The sequence below is a fragment of the Phascolarctos cinereus genome, unplaced genomic scaffold (genome assembly GCF_003287225.1).
Source record: "Phascolarctos cinereus isolate Bilbo 61053 unplaced genomic scaffold, phaCin_HiC Scaffold_4;HRSCAF=312, whole genome shotgun sequence".
Lineage (NCBI taxonomy): Eukaryota > Metazoa > Chordata > Mammalia > Diprotodontia > Phascolarctidae > Phascolarctos > Phascolarctos cinereus.
Genome location: NW_027555847.1, coordinates 334,725,975 through 334,740,044, shown reverse-complemented (window position 1 = coordinate 334,740,044; position 14,070 = coordinate 334,725,975). Strand labels below are relative to the sequence as shown.

The 14,070-nt window shown below is 38.9% G+C and overlaps 1 protein-coding gene across 7 annotated transcripts in view; it reads right to left on the bottom strand.

Annotated features, from left to right (window-relative positions):
• LOC110202749 (3',5'-cyclic-AMP phosphodiesterase 4D) overlaps positions 1-14,070 on the bottom strand; it is a 686,828-nt gene that overhangs the window by 61,059 nt on the left and 611,699 nt on the right. For 6 of the 7 annotated variants that reach the window (XM_078153183.1, XM_078153182.1, XM_078153184.1 and 3 more), the window contains one exon: positions 7,153-7,265. In XM_078153183.1, the coding sequence (XP_078009309.1) occupies positions 7,153-7,265 (113 nt within the window). Of the gene's footprint in view, positions 1-7,152; positions 7,266-7,351; positions 7,857-14,070 lie in introns of those variants that run through there. The other variant, XM_020979025.2, reaches the window with a different exon arrangement.

Sequence of the window (14,070 nt, the reverse complement as noted above, 5' to 3'; positions counted from 1 at the left end):
GCATCAAACAACATGCAGACTTTTTGATAAAAAATGAGTGTGGACATCTATAGTTCCTGCTAGCTCTAAACTAGACTGAAGCTACTACTATTATTAATGGCTCATTGGCAAATCCCTCATTACTCTTAAAAAACACAACCGAAGTAGCAACAATGAAAAGCAGCATGATTTTTAAGGCTAGCGTCAATGTAGCCAGGGAGAGAAGTGAGGAAGAAATCAGCATACAAACTAATAATCTAATTCAATTTATTTCAGATTGAATGCATCAGAAATTTTTGTTTCTTAAAAACAGGGCTAAGATATGTTCTTTTTTTTTCCCCTGGAGAATGAAAGCATCTCCCACTTTTTATATTTGTAACTTATCTGTGAAAACTGGCATGAATTCTGAAACAAAGGGCTCAACCATCTCTGTATTTCCTAGAAAGACTGGGGAATAAGTGGGAGCCAATTAAATGATCCCAACCACTGGCCAACTGTGATGCTGCTGCCAGCTATTGTATAAGTAATGCCTTCATATCATAAGCCACAGAGATCTGCAGATTCAACCAGCAGCTGTTTGCTGCTGAAAAGTAGCTTTCAGATCCAGTATGTTGCATAACAGAGCTGAAAAGTTATGGCTTTAACAGATTCCTTCTTTAGTATTTCATGTCCTGCATATCATTTAATTTTAAGTAATAGCTAAAATCGAAGGGACTGACATTTAAATCCTTTAAAATAGGATGAAAGTATTATCCATCCTCTTCTCTAACTGGAAACAGGTTAATTTAATCCATCACTACATTAGAGGAAAGGCTGCTATTTTATCTTGGCCTAGCCTTGTACTTTGGAAAAATGTAATAAAAAAAAAGGAGCTAGCTATTAAACTAAGGCAGATCATCCTTAACCAAAGGACACTGCTCTTAACCAAAAAAGCACTGCTCTCCAAAGGGGGTCCTATTTCCCTATGATTACCAAGTTTATACTAAAGTATAGAGACACTATCCATTCAAAAATGGATGCAATCTCCCTAATAATGTTCAATCAGCTCTCTGAATCATGAAATTAGATACTTCAATTACAATCTGTGATATGAAAGCTCAAGGTTACCAACTCCTGAAAGTGCAGCTAAGTTCATGACAACTTTTTTCTTCAGTTGCAATAAATAAAAATCAGGAGCTTTAACATTCAGATAAACAATACTGTTTCCATAGTAAATCACTGTCTAATAATTGGCATTATTACTTAAATTTGAAGAAAAGAAAGAAAAGATAAAAGCATTCTTAGGCTTTTAAAAACAATGATTATTAGAGCTGGTTACATCAATCCAGGGTAGTTTACTAAATTCTAAAACAAACAAAAAAGCCCTTATCAAAATGTAATTCTTTCAATTTATGTTATTTTTTAAAAAGTAAATAACCAAACATCACCTTGAGTAAAGAAGTCATCAACAGCCTTTCATCAAACAATGGATATGACTCTTGAAAAGGCTGGGAATCACTAGTACACATTTCCAAGAAGAAAAACAAATGTTCCCTTTAGGCAAGGTGATTGGTTGATTCACTCTCCAGAACCTACAGCCAGGGAGGTATAATTATTTCCTGAGGGAGGGAGGAGAGAGTACAACCATTCTAATCGAAATTTCACTGTGCTGTAGCCACTTGTAGGGAATCCCCAAACCTGGCCTAAAAAGCTTATTCATAATCCCTTTCCAGAAAGAAAGCTCTAACGTATACTATGCAATGCTTATTATAAAACAGCAGGGGGAGCACATAGCAACTATACACTGGGAAAAACTGTAGAAGTCTCAACTACTGGCAGTACAAACAGCAGTGGATTGTTTGTTTAAAAAAAAAAGAACCCCCCCCAAAAAAAGACCTTTTATAAGTAAGGTATGGCCACATTTGCAAGGCTACCGCTAAATAGCTGATTTCTCTGAAACTCAGGAACAAAAAGGAATGTTTTGTGCATGTCTCTTTCTAAAGGATGTGAAATCCTAACTTCAAAACCACCTTTTAACTTGAAGTATGCTAAGCTTGTTTATGGTTTTACTCAGTCTGTAAATTTTTCTAAAACAGAATTGAGACCAGGAACAAAATTCATTCTGAGGGTAGCCTGCTGCTTTTCAGGACTCCAAATGACCTCACTTTCATAATCAATAGCTAGTGTACCATCACAAATATCTTTGATGGCCTTAGCCAAGTGTGCTCCAGGTTACTGAAGGGTAAAGTTTATATTGGTCTAAGAACATTCATCCATGCTTTGTACATACTTTAGTTCCTCCAAACAAAATTCCATCCATCCACTTCAATTTATTTTTAATAGAAAGGAAAATAACTCTTTTGGGAATTAGCTGGTCTTCTAATACGTGATTATTCATAATCTTTCTAGTACCTGCCTCCAAGAATCCAGACTCACCTCTACACTTAACATGAGGCTCAAGGCAAGACAGATGATTACCAGGTAGTGAATTTTTTTTCTAGCTACAGCAACTCATGAAAACAAATAGGGTATGGAGGAGTTGCAATGTGTGGGGAGTACTCACCCCAACAAAATCACAAATCATTGATACAGGAAAGGACAACGCTATTGTGTTTGTTTGAAAGAACAAACCAAATCCAAGATTGCAAAAGGAATTGCACAGACAGATGGAGGAAAGCAACGAAGGGAGGAGAGAAAGGACACTTTACCCTGCACTAAAAATCTACACTGATGCCTTATTGTGGCATGCAGGTGACTCCTTTCTCAAAGACTATGGACAAGTACAAGCTTTGGCAGGTTCTAACAAGCTGGAAAGGAGTCAAGGACAAGCTGATGACAGACTCCAAGAACTGGCCGAGCTAAGTCTAGAGAGGCAAAAATCACTGCAAGTCTGGATCCTTACCAGGCCATAAATCCTTTCCAGCTATAGCAACTCATGAAGGTCTACTAAGGTTGCAGTTTGCATTGGTGCAATAAGGCACACTTGGAGACCCCTGAGATCCTGGAGTAACTTGAGGATCAGAGGACGACAGACTTAGACCATAGGACATGGAAGCTAACTAGGGCAACTCTCTCATTTTACAGATGGGAAAAATGAGGCTCAGGGAGGTTAGGTAACTTGCCCAAGGTCACACAAGACACAAGAACTTTATTTCAGCTTTAAGGTAAAATGATAGATAATGAATTAATCTAAAATTGTCTTTGCTGGTTATTTTAGCACTACCAATTAAGAAAAAAAAGATTACAATATCAATTCAGAATAATTTGTGTAACTATAGACATGGTCATTGTTGGAATCCCATTTAATACTTTGACAATGAGCGTGTCTATGTAACATAAATAAAGATGACAAATGTCAAGATTATTTAGGCATTTGGGCAGCTAGGTGGTTCAGCAGATAGAGAACCAGGACTGGAGTCAGGAAGACCTGAGTCCAAATCCAGCCTCAGATACTTACTAGGTGTGTGACTCTGAGACAAGTCACTTAACCTTTTTTGCCTCAGTTTCTTCATCTGTAACATGAGCTGGAGAAGGAAATGCAAACCAGTCCAGTATCTTTGCCATGAAAATCCCAAAAGGGTCATGAAGTATAAGATACAACTGAGCAACAATAACAAATTTAGGCATTTATTACTCTACAGTTTCAAAATACGAAATTCAAAAGTTCAAAGCAGCAGTCAAGATATGCAAAAGACACATATTCCTTAGTTAACACAGGCCTCCTATTAACCTGAATCCAAACTCAAAACAGCTTTTCTAAGCTTGGTCAGAAGGCAAATTTGTACAAATTATCTCTGGCAGATTAAATGTGTTTATGGGCTTAAATGTGGTGTATGTAATTGTTCAAATGGAATTAGACCTGGAATCTTTTGCCCCACTTTGCTTTGGTAGTTTTGCCCATACAGCCAATGCTGAGGGGAAGGTGGGACTGGGGAGAAGAAGGTGTGCAAGTTGGGAGAGGAGAAGGAAATCAATTAACTTCCCTGCCTCAATTTCCCTAACTACATTTATTTATTTGTTTTTTATTTATGTATTTGGGGGAGAAGGAGTGTTGGTGAGGCCATCAGGGTTAAGTGACTTGTCCAGGGTCACACCTCTAGGAAGTGTCTAAGTCCTTACCTACATTTATTGACATAAGGCTAAGAAATAATTCATTATTGCTTCTAAATCACAGTATGAAAAACTGCTAATTAGTTTGGTTCTCCTTTAATATGTATTTTAGGCACAAACGATACCATTCTTAACAAAACTATTTTATAAGTATTTTATTATAAATAATTAACCCTTCCCCCCTCCCAAGTCTTAAAGTACAACTCCATTTCCATACTGAATTTTTTTTTCTACTACCAACCAAACTGTCTATTGATCAAGCATAATAGGCTCTTATTATAACTCATTTATAGTTCCATATATATGGAACACCAGAATGGCTCTTTTTTTCTTATATATTTTCAAACATTAAGGGAAAATAACTCTCAAAATCACACAAAATAGATATAAGAAAATATAATGGCTTCCAAAAACACAAGTGTAGAAAATCAGGAAACAAAAATTCTTTTAAAAATATTACAGATATATATATGCACACACATACATGTATACATATATTCATACACAGATATATGTATTAGGATGTCTAAACAACAAATAGGTACAGTTTCCAACTCTTTAATATTTGATAGCATCAAACAAAACAGGGTGATTTGGCACTCAAATGCTGTATAAATGTCTCATTTCAGGTTTCAGGTAAGGCATCACTCTGTCTGACCTTCAAATAAGTTGTGCCAACTCAATTTACTTCTTGGGTTACATGTTTTATTTATACCCTAGTTTTTCCAAGTATGTTTCTTTTTTCCTTCAATGCACATAATAAAAGGATCAGCATCCTTTAAGAGAGCCACGTAAAACCAAATGAGCTTTTTGTAGCCACATATATAATACTTAAGACAGTTAAAAAGCCAAGTTTAATCAGGAGCATTAGCTTGGGATGACTACAGTCGAAAATCAATATATAAAATACAATCAAACTTAAAATAGAGATGGACCAACCAGAATTATTTAAAGTTGACCTTTCTTTCACAAGACAAAGTTCTCTCAATTTCAAGGCCTAAGACACCTTAACTTACTATATAAGAGCATCCTATCTACTCTATCTGAGGCTAGCTTCCACAAAACAAATCTAGCTTCAAATCCAAAACAGTGACTTTTCTTGGGCATTAATTTGAAGGTCTACTCCTGTTTTATCTGTTGACTTTAAAAGGGTGAAAGATTTCCAAATAAATAAAACCTAGCAAGCATCCCTTTCCATCCACCAACAGCGAAATCAAATGACAGCTTACAATATTTATGGTATTAGCAGTGAACGGACTTTTAAAATGCATAGTAGAGTCATCCTGGCAAAGCTACAGGATTAATGCTATGGATTTTCAATGAAGGCACATCTGTCCAATCAGGTTCCTTTTGCTTAAACAGTAAGTGAATGACTATTTTGAAAAGTGAAAGAGGAACACTGGAGCATTCCCTAAGTATCTCCTAATAACCCTTAAGATCTAGATTTTCTGTTATAGGACATAACATAAACAAGGGGTGACAAATAAATGAAAACAGGAATACCTCAATGGTGCTGCATGGAGTTAAACCTGATCATTTGGACAAGGAATAGAAAATAATGCCATGGTCATGGGAAAGATGGATTAATTTTGATGATGAATTTAGAAATGGTGGTCAAACTTTAAAAGATTAAAGATTTTTAAATATGCAGATATGTATTTGAGGGAAACCTGAGTATAAAGAATATACAAAAAGACCACTTAAATTTACTGATGGAGTAGCAATTTTACCTGAAAAACAATATGCTACCAAGCAAAGAGAAAAATGTTACAAGATAAAATCAAGTAGCTGCCAGGTTATGGTAATAAATAAAATAGTGGAGAGGGTAAGGGGGAATGAAAAAAAGATGAGAGAGGGAAGAAGAAAATACTTACATGGGTTCACAGAAACTATGACATAAAAAAATGAAATAGTAAATTTCCTTACTTTACAACCAGGTCAAAATTAGTTGAAATTTCTTTACAGGGTAACTATGCTTACTGCATTAAATCCTTAAAGTAAGAACTTACACATCAAATTTCCAAATAACGACTAGTCCTTATTGGCTGAATCCCTTAACCATCTGCATCCAACATGTGCATACCTCCTTTGCCTTTTTCCTCAGCCAAATACTCACAAAGGACAGGACATAAAAGCAACTCTGGCCTCTTACAACTAAAGACCAAAATGTGAACCTAGATTTCTTACCAGTCTGTCATAAGCTTGCCTTTAATAGGTTACTTCACAACCATAACTCCATTAACAAACATGGCTTTAAGGACATGCAATCATCCACTGCATGTGGCCAAAAAACCTAATCAAAGACATCATTATTACTGAATAATCCAAGAAATTAAATTTTATTTTGTGCTAAAACAGGAAAAGCTATGATAAAGCTTTCTAAATTTCTCTTCCTACCAAATTGATTACTTGATTCCTTATGGCCAGACCACACGTTCTTACGACCAAGGTTCTGTCTCATCGTGTACACTAATAATTAAATAAATGTGGACTATTCCCCTACAACTCCCCCCCAACCACTCTCAGCAGTTTGTTCAGGAATTTGCTGTTTTTTTCTTGGAAAAATAAGACAGTCTAAGTTAATTCAATGAATGACTCAAAAAAGGTTTCTGCAGAAGGAGAGAAGAAATTCAGGCACCGATCCTCACAGAAAATGACAAAAACCTTTTACATATCAAACTTTATATTTATGGGCCAAATGACATCCTTGGCTCAAGTAGCAGAAGGAGACTGTTACTTAGAGACAATAAAACAGGCCATCCAATGAGACCTGAGGGTGATGTAATTAAACAATATCAAAAAAGCCTTTGCAAAATGATTTAACTTAACAGACTGATTGAAGAGAGAAAAGGGAAGGGGGAAAAGAGAGAGAAGGTGAGCTCAAGAAACTCTCCAAGGGAGTTGAACTACTCCTAAAAGGACACAGACATTTTAGCTCCGCACTGATGCAAAAGGCTGGGTGGGAGGGAACATTTTCACCTGTGTGAACACGAACAGGAATAATGGAGAGAGGAAAAGGATGCAGGAATCCTAGCCACTCTTCGGGACCCCAAAGGTTGGCAGAAGCAGAGGGTTACCCCTTACCTTGTTTGAGGCCATTTCACTGACGGAATGCCTGGTCTGCAGGGTCTCTAGCTGGTCCAGGCACCAGTCCAGCTCCTCCAGGGTCTCGCTGGCCAGTTTCTGGTAAGCCTCCTCTGCGAAGAGATAGGGAAAGGGGTACTCAGTTCTGAGGCGCTTCACGGGGCTACCAGCCATCTCCAAAGGGGCCATCCTGCCATACCCAGCCATGCTCGGATGCCCAGTGCCCACACATGAGTGCTGCTCCTTCATATTGTTAAGCCAGGCACCGGGGGAAGAGAAGACGCTCTGCTGGGGAGGCAAACAGCCTCTCGGAGGGAACCCCAAAGTCTCTCCAGCTTGGCGCCCTCCAAGTCCAGGTCCAGAGAGGGCTCGAAACTCCAGCAAATAGTTTTTATTTTGTTCGTTTAGTTGGGCTGGGTCTGGTCGGGGTTTCTCTCAGAGTGCCATTTAGACGGTGTTGGGGCCACCAAGTCTCAGTCATTTAAACGCAATTTGAGCGCACGGGGTCGGATGGGAGGTGCTGAGGTGCCGTTTGCTGCCAGGGCTGTTTGTCCTCTGTCTTTCAGAAACTTGCGACTTTGTACCCAAAACTAATCTCTGCTCCCTCTCCTCCTCCTCCTCCTTCTCCTCAAAGAAGTCTGGGTGATGCAGACGATTTTCCCTAGACTGGAGACCAGCTACACCTCCCCTTTTCCTCTCCAACTATCCCCTTCCCCCCTCCCTTCTCCTCCTCCTCCTCCTGTCTCCACCCCCCTTCCCCCGCCCGCCTTAGCGACTTCAGGGAGGCACTTTCAAGCAGAAATGAATCAGCTGCTGCCGTGTGTAAGCGGCCACCACGTTTCCTGTTTTCTTTCTCAACTCCTCCTTGCAGCAGTGGCTGCGGCTGCCTGAGTTGCTGCTGCTTTCCCTGAAAGGTGCCCGGTCCCTCTCCTGCTGACCCCACTAGCCCTGCCCCAGGCCCTCGTACTACATCACCCTCTACCCAAAGGAAAGGAAGGGTGGGGGAAGTCAGAATTGCAAGATATTCTTCTTCTGTCCTCCGGGTTCCTTTCTATTTGGGTCTCAGTCTCAGCTGGAAAGCGTCTCTATAGGGCATATCCTAACAGTGACTGCAAGTAGAGCATCCTAGCTGAGTCTGTAAGCTCCCTAGGCATCTTTTAAACCAAGACAGAAAGGGACTCTGTGTGTGTGTGTGTGTGTGTGTGTGTGTGTGTGTTGGGCGAGGAGGAAAACCCGGCGTGGAACCAACAGTAGCCTTTTGCTAGTTGCCACCTCAAAGCTGAATTGGACAGGCGCGAGCAGAAACACGCACACAGGCACATATACACACACGCACTCGCATGACTCCTGCCTGGGAGGGCACGAGACAAAAAGCACCTGCTCCAGGAAGGCACCCAGTGTGCTTCGAAGATAGTTCTCTATCTGTCTGCCTGTGTCGTCTCACTCCCTCTCTCTGTCTGTTCTCGTTCTCTCTCTCTCTCTCTCTCTCTCTCTCTCTCTCTCTCTCTCTCTCTCTCTCTCTCTCTCTCTCTCTCTCTCTCTCTCTCCCTCCCCCTTGTTCATCTTCTCCCTCTCTTCTCCTTCTCCCCTGCCTCCTCTTTTCCCCTTCTCCCTTCTCTACTCCATTTCACCCCAGCTAGAAAAAGTCCATAATTTCTCCTTTTCTAGTACTGCGCCTTCAGAGTGCTCAGAAGCTCCTAAGAAGCTTCACAAACAATATTCGAGATCTGTGCCTCCTTGGATCTTTGGTTCTAGGTGCCCCAGTTTGCTTGTCTTGGGAGCGACCGTTCCCAGCTACCTCTCCATGCTGCAGGGATGTTCTGGGATAAACACTTTCTTTCCCAGATAAACCTTCCCAAAGAACCCTAAGATTCCTAAACAGCAAAGAGAATCTACTCCAGTTCGGAGTCTCAATACCTTGAATGTCCTCCAAGCATTTGTATTTTATATATGCATATATTATATATATATTCATACATCTGAGCCCTGCATATCAATACATAGACTTCTGATGAGACAGAGGAAATTTTGAACTTTCCACCCTAGTCTCTCCCCACCCCCTTCCCACCTGATCCTATACCAAACAGATTTTAAAAGAAAATAGAAATGCTTAAGTATTTACCATCACTACCATTCATAGAATAATCATAAACATGACAGAATGAGGAAAAGGAAAGAAAATGTTTCAAAGCCATATTGCAGCATATTTTCTTACCATTTTTAGAGGCTGATCCTAAGGAAAAGAAAAGGGGTGTATGTATTCTTTCCTCCCAGAAACTGATCAACTGCAGGAAAACCTCACTACATTAGCAGTGGGTGAGCAAACCCATTCAAGGAAAATAAATCCAAATTCCCAAGGTGAAGATTCTGTTTCATTGAACTTTTTATTCTCACTTACAAAGCATCAGTTGAAAAGGCCTTATATGACTTTAGTGGCATGCCTTTTCTTCCTCCCCCAAATTAGGCTACTAGAGTAGAAGCAATTACAGAACTTAATTTTTTAGACTCTGGAAATAAACAGTCAGTGGCACATTAAGGAAAGGATCTTATGCAAATGAACCTCAGAATCCTGGGACCTTGATACTGCCTTATAATATCACTGGAAAAATGTTAAGAAATATTTTTAAAGCAATTCGAACACTAAGACACAGCACTGACTGCTTTTCCCTGGGGTACCCTAGAGTTGAGGAGCAGTCAGTCATTGCAGGAGCAGCATTGATCTTGAAAGATTAGGAGATGGTGATTCTAATCCTGGTCTAATACTGCCTCTGCCACTTACCAAGTACGTAACAGTGTTCAAATTATCCCACCTTTGTCAGCCTCAGTTTACTGCTCCTGTTTCCCACTTGGACTAATTCACCCCTTACCATATTGATTCCAGAAACAGTATAGACATCCTATTCAGTTTATCCAACTGAAGTTCAGAATCTCCCAGCTCAAGCAATCCACCAGTCACAGCCTCTTTCCAGTAGCAGGGATGATAGGTGTGTGCTACCACTCTTGGCCTGCTACATGGATTATTAAACTCAATCTTCAGTGTCTACAATGCATTCACTTAGCCTATGTCTAATGTCTAAATCAGGAGTTCTTAACTTTTTGTAGTCATGGACCCCTTTGAAATCTGATAAAGCCTATGGACTCTGTCTCAGAATAATGTTTTTAAATATATAAAATGAAATATATAGGATTACAAAAGAGAACAAAAAAATATATAGTCTGTACCCAGTAAGACAGTGACCACCTGCAATCTAGCAGTAGGGCTAATAATTACAATAATTTTGAAGTAAGGACTGTAAATGATATTTCAAAATATCTATAATATGATATGAAAACATGCCACCTCTATTTTTGACAGTCACAGGTACTGCTAATACTATGATGGTTTCTTGCCAACATTCACAATTGAAGGAAATTCTAAATTTTAGTTACAGGTTAATTAAAATAAAGAAATAATTTTTTCCCCATTTAAGACCATAGAGCCTCTGAAATCTATCCATGGAAACCTGAAGGGATCTGTGGACTCCAGGTTAATAAATCCTGTTCTTCAACATGACTAATGTGGAAATATGTTTAATATGATGGTACATGTATGGCCTATATCAGATTGCTTGCCTTCTTGGGGAGGGAGGAGGGAAGGGAAGGAGAAAAACAAAACTTAGAACTCAAAATCTTATAAAAGTGAATGTTGAAAACTATCTTTACATGTACTTGGAAAAAATAAAATACTATTAAGTGAGGGGAAAAAAATAAATCCTATGCTACACTACTTCAATAGCTACCAAAGGTGGATCTCCAGACCAATCTCTGACACTCTACAACTGGCCAGAATTTAGGTATGGGGAAGTGATAATGAGGTCATCCAGAGAGTTCATAATCCTTGCCCACATCAACTCACATGGAACTGCCAGCAACCAATCACACACTGCATTTCAAGGCTTCCAGAAAATGAAAAGTAACAGCCTTACTCACGAGAGAGAGAGAGAGAGAGAGAGAGAGAGAGAGAGAGAGAGAGAGAGAGAGAAACGAACGAGAGAGAGCGAGAGAGAACTTATAGAATGACACGCAACATACAACACTATTGTATTAATTTTTACATGGGAAAAACTAATACAGAAGGATTTTCAAGTTAATGCTCTAGGACACTAACAATATATAATTTGTCCTTAGGAGGGCCAGGGCAGTGAGGTGGTGAAGTAGATAGAGTGCCCAACCTATAGTCATGAAGACTCATCTTCCTGAGTTCAAATCTAGCCTCAAACACTTACTAGCTGTGTGAACCTTGGAAAATCACTTAACCTTGTTTGCCTCAGCTTCCTCATCCGTAAAATGAGCTGGATAAGGAAATGACAAACCACTGCAGTATCTTTGTTAAGAAAGCCCCAGACGGGGTCATGATGAGTCAATCATAACTGAAACTACTGAACAATAACAAAAATATAAATTTCTGGACAAAGCAGGTATTTTTATTTTATGTTATCTCATTTTTACTCATATTTAGAGATCATCATGGTAATAACAATTAGCATTTTAATATAATTGTATATATATATATAGTATTAGCTGAGACATAAATACATACCTTTATGTATATACGCATATACATATGCATATACGTGTTATGCACATGTCTATATGCACACACATGCACATATATATATACATATTTGCATGTGTATATGTGTACACATATACACAGGCATATACACACACATGGAGAAGGGGAAAAGAAGAGGGGAGGAAGAACCCTGGATAAAAGATTGACCTTAGAGTTCAGACCTACTTCTGAATCATAATAACTATATGCCTATAGGCAAGCCATTTAAGTGCTCAGCCTTCCATTGCTTATCTCCATAGTGAAAGGAATTCCCACAATAGGACTTTATTCATGAAATCACAAATCTAGACCAAGAGATAGAGATAGAGATGGACAGATATGTTTGTGTTTGTGTGTGTACCAGTCTGCTTCACACAATTGTTTGGGTTTTTTTTTAATTGTAACAGCAAGGAAGAAAAGAGAATGAGTTGCTTGAGTTCAGGAACAATGCTTCATTTCTGTCTTAGGATCCACAATATGTGCCATAAAACCAATGCTTAATAAGTGTTTGTTGATTGGGGTAAGACTGGAACCATGACTACATTCATCTAAGGAATGTCCTGAAGAGTAAACTCCCTCCACAAATGCTGGTAGACATGCTCTCTGTAATCTACAATCTTAGAGAGTTTCCTAGAGCACTGAGAAACTAAATGAGCAGCAGATATATAGTCAGTATGTATCTTAGAAGGAAGTACATTCAGATCATAGCTCCAAAGCCACTTCTCCATCACACTATTTTCACAAAGAGATAGCATTTAACAATAGGGCAAGGAAGCAATTTGCCTTTGATACTGTTAACCTACAGACCAACCACTTTGCATATTATATTAGCTTGTCAATAATCAGAATGCTGATGCCAAGTATCCTACAAAACTTTCAGGGTTCCCTCCCAGTCCTGACTTCTCAGTGGATATCACTGAACCTTACTAAACCACCAGCAGTATTAACTCTAAAATTCTTAGGATTATAATAAGCACATTTAGATAATGTCAAGTGTCCTGTATCATCATAATGAGTCATAGTAATTCTACTACAGACAAAAATTATAAGATTTATTTTTGGATTTTACAGAATACTTCTCTACCACCATTAATAAGCTAGAGAATCCAAATACTGTCTCTGGAATGAGGCTCAGAGAGTCATAGCTTAGAAAGTGTCTGAAAAAACCCTTCTATTTTAAGTGCCCCAAAGATTTGTCAAATAGCAGTGACTGAGGAGACAATTACCAGGAACTAAAACATGACAAACTATTGTGAATGCAGGATGGGAGCTCTGGAGGGACCCATTCACACTTGGCAAGTGCCTTTCTAACCACACTCACAGGTTTTTCTCCAAAGCACCAGGGTACTACATAGCAACCCATAGGACTGCTTAGTGATCTTATGAACAAGCAGTCTTTAAGTTTTCTGAAATTTGGATTCCTCCCCACTTCTTGATGATCTGAAGGGTTCTCTTGACATACTGCCTGAAACAGTGCCAAGGCTATCACTAAAAGATGCCAAGGCAGCAGCCTCTTTTTGAAAAGAAAAAAAAAAGAGCTCCAGTTAGCAAGAGGTGGAGGTAATATATCCTTGTGAAATGTTTGTCAAACTGTTCTGCCTATTCTGTTTGGAGACTAGCTATATTTATGTTGACCAACTTGGTGCCAGGATTCTTTAATTAGGTGCACTTAACAAGATGAATGTGAGTGCTGGGATGCTTCTCTGCCTGGACTCCAAAAATCTAAGTTCAGTAACAGCTTGTACTACTTCTACTTACCTACCTAAGGCTCAATGGCATGGACATTTGCCCTAGTTCAGAGTATGGGGCTACAGGGAAGGAAAATCAACTATTGGCAAATTGTTATTGGCTATTTTTTCTACATTACTATAAAAATAGCATGAACTCTCGTATCAGTGAAGGCCATGTTTTAAAACTACTGCAGAAAGTTTGAATGACTGCTAGCAACAGATAAAAACCATCTGCCTGATAAGGTTATCTTTTCTTTGTTTATTAACTTTCACCAAATATTTTCTAAGGTTAAGCAATGACAGATTCCTATACTAACTTTTCAGATTCCAGCTTCTCTCATCCCTCCTTCCCATTAAACATCTACTCTAAAGAGGAAATGAAAAAAGTTTTTAAATGTTGGTAGGACTGAAGGAAAAGAAATTGCATTTGACCATGGCTTAGTCCTCAGAGAGCTCACTTCAGTAGAAGTCTGATGGCATAAGTAGTTTATTTCTAACTTTTTGCTGGCTTTTAAGATATTCCTATATACATGTTTATCTGATGGGAAATACATGAAGGCATTGGCTTTACTTTCAGAGAGCATATATAACAGG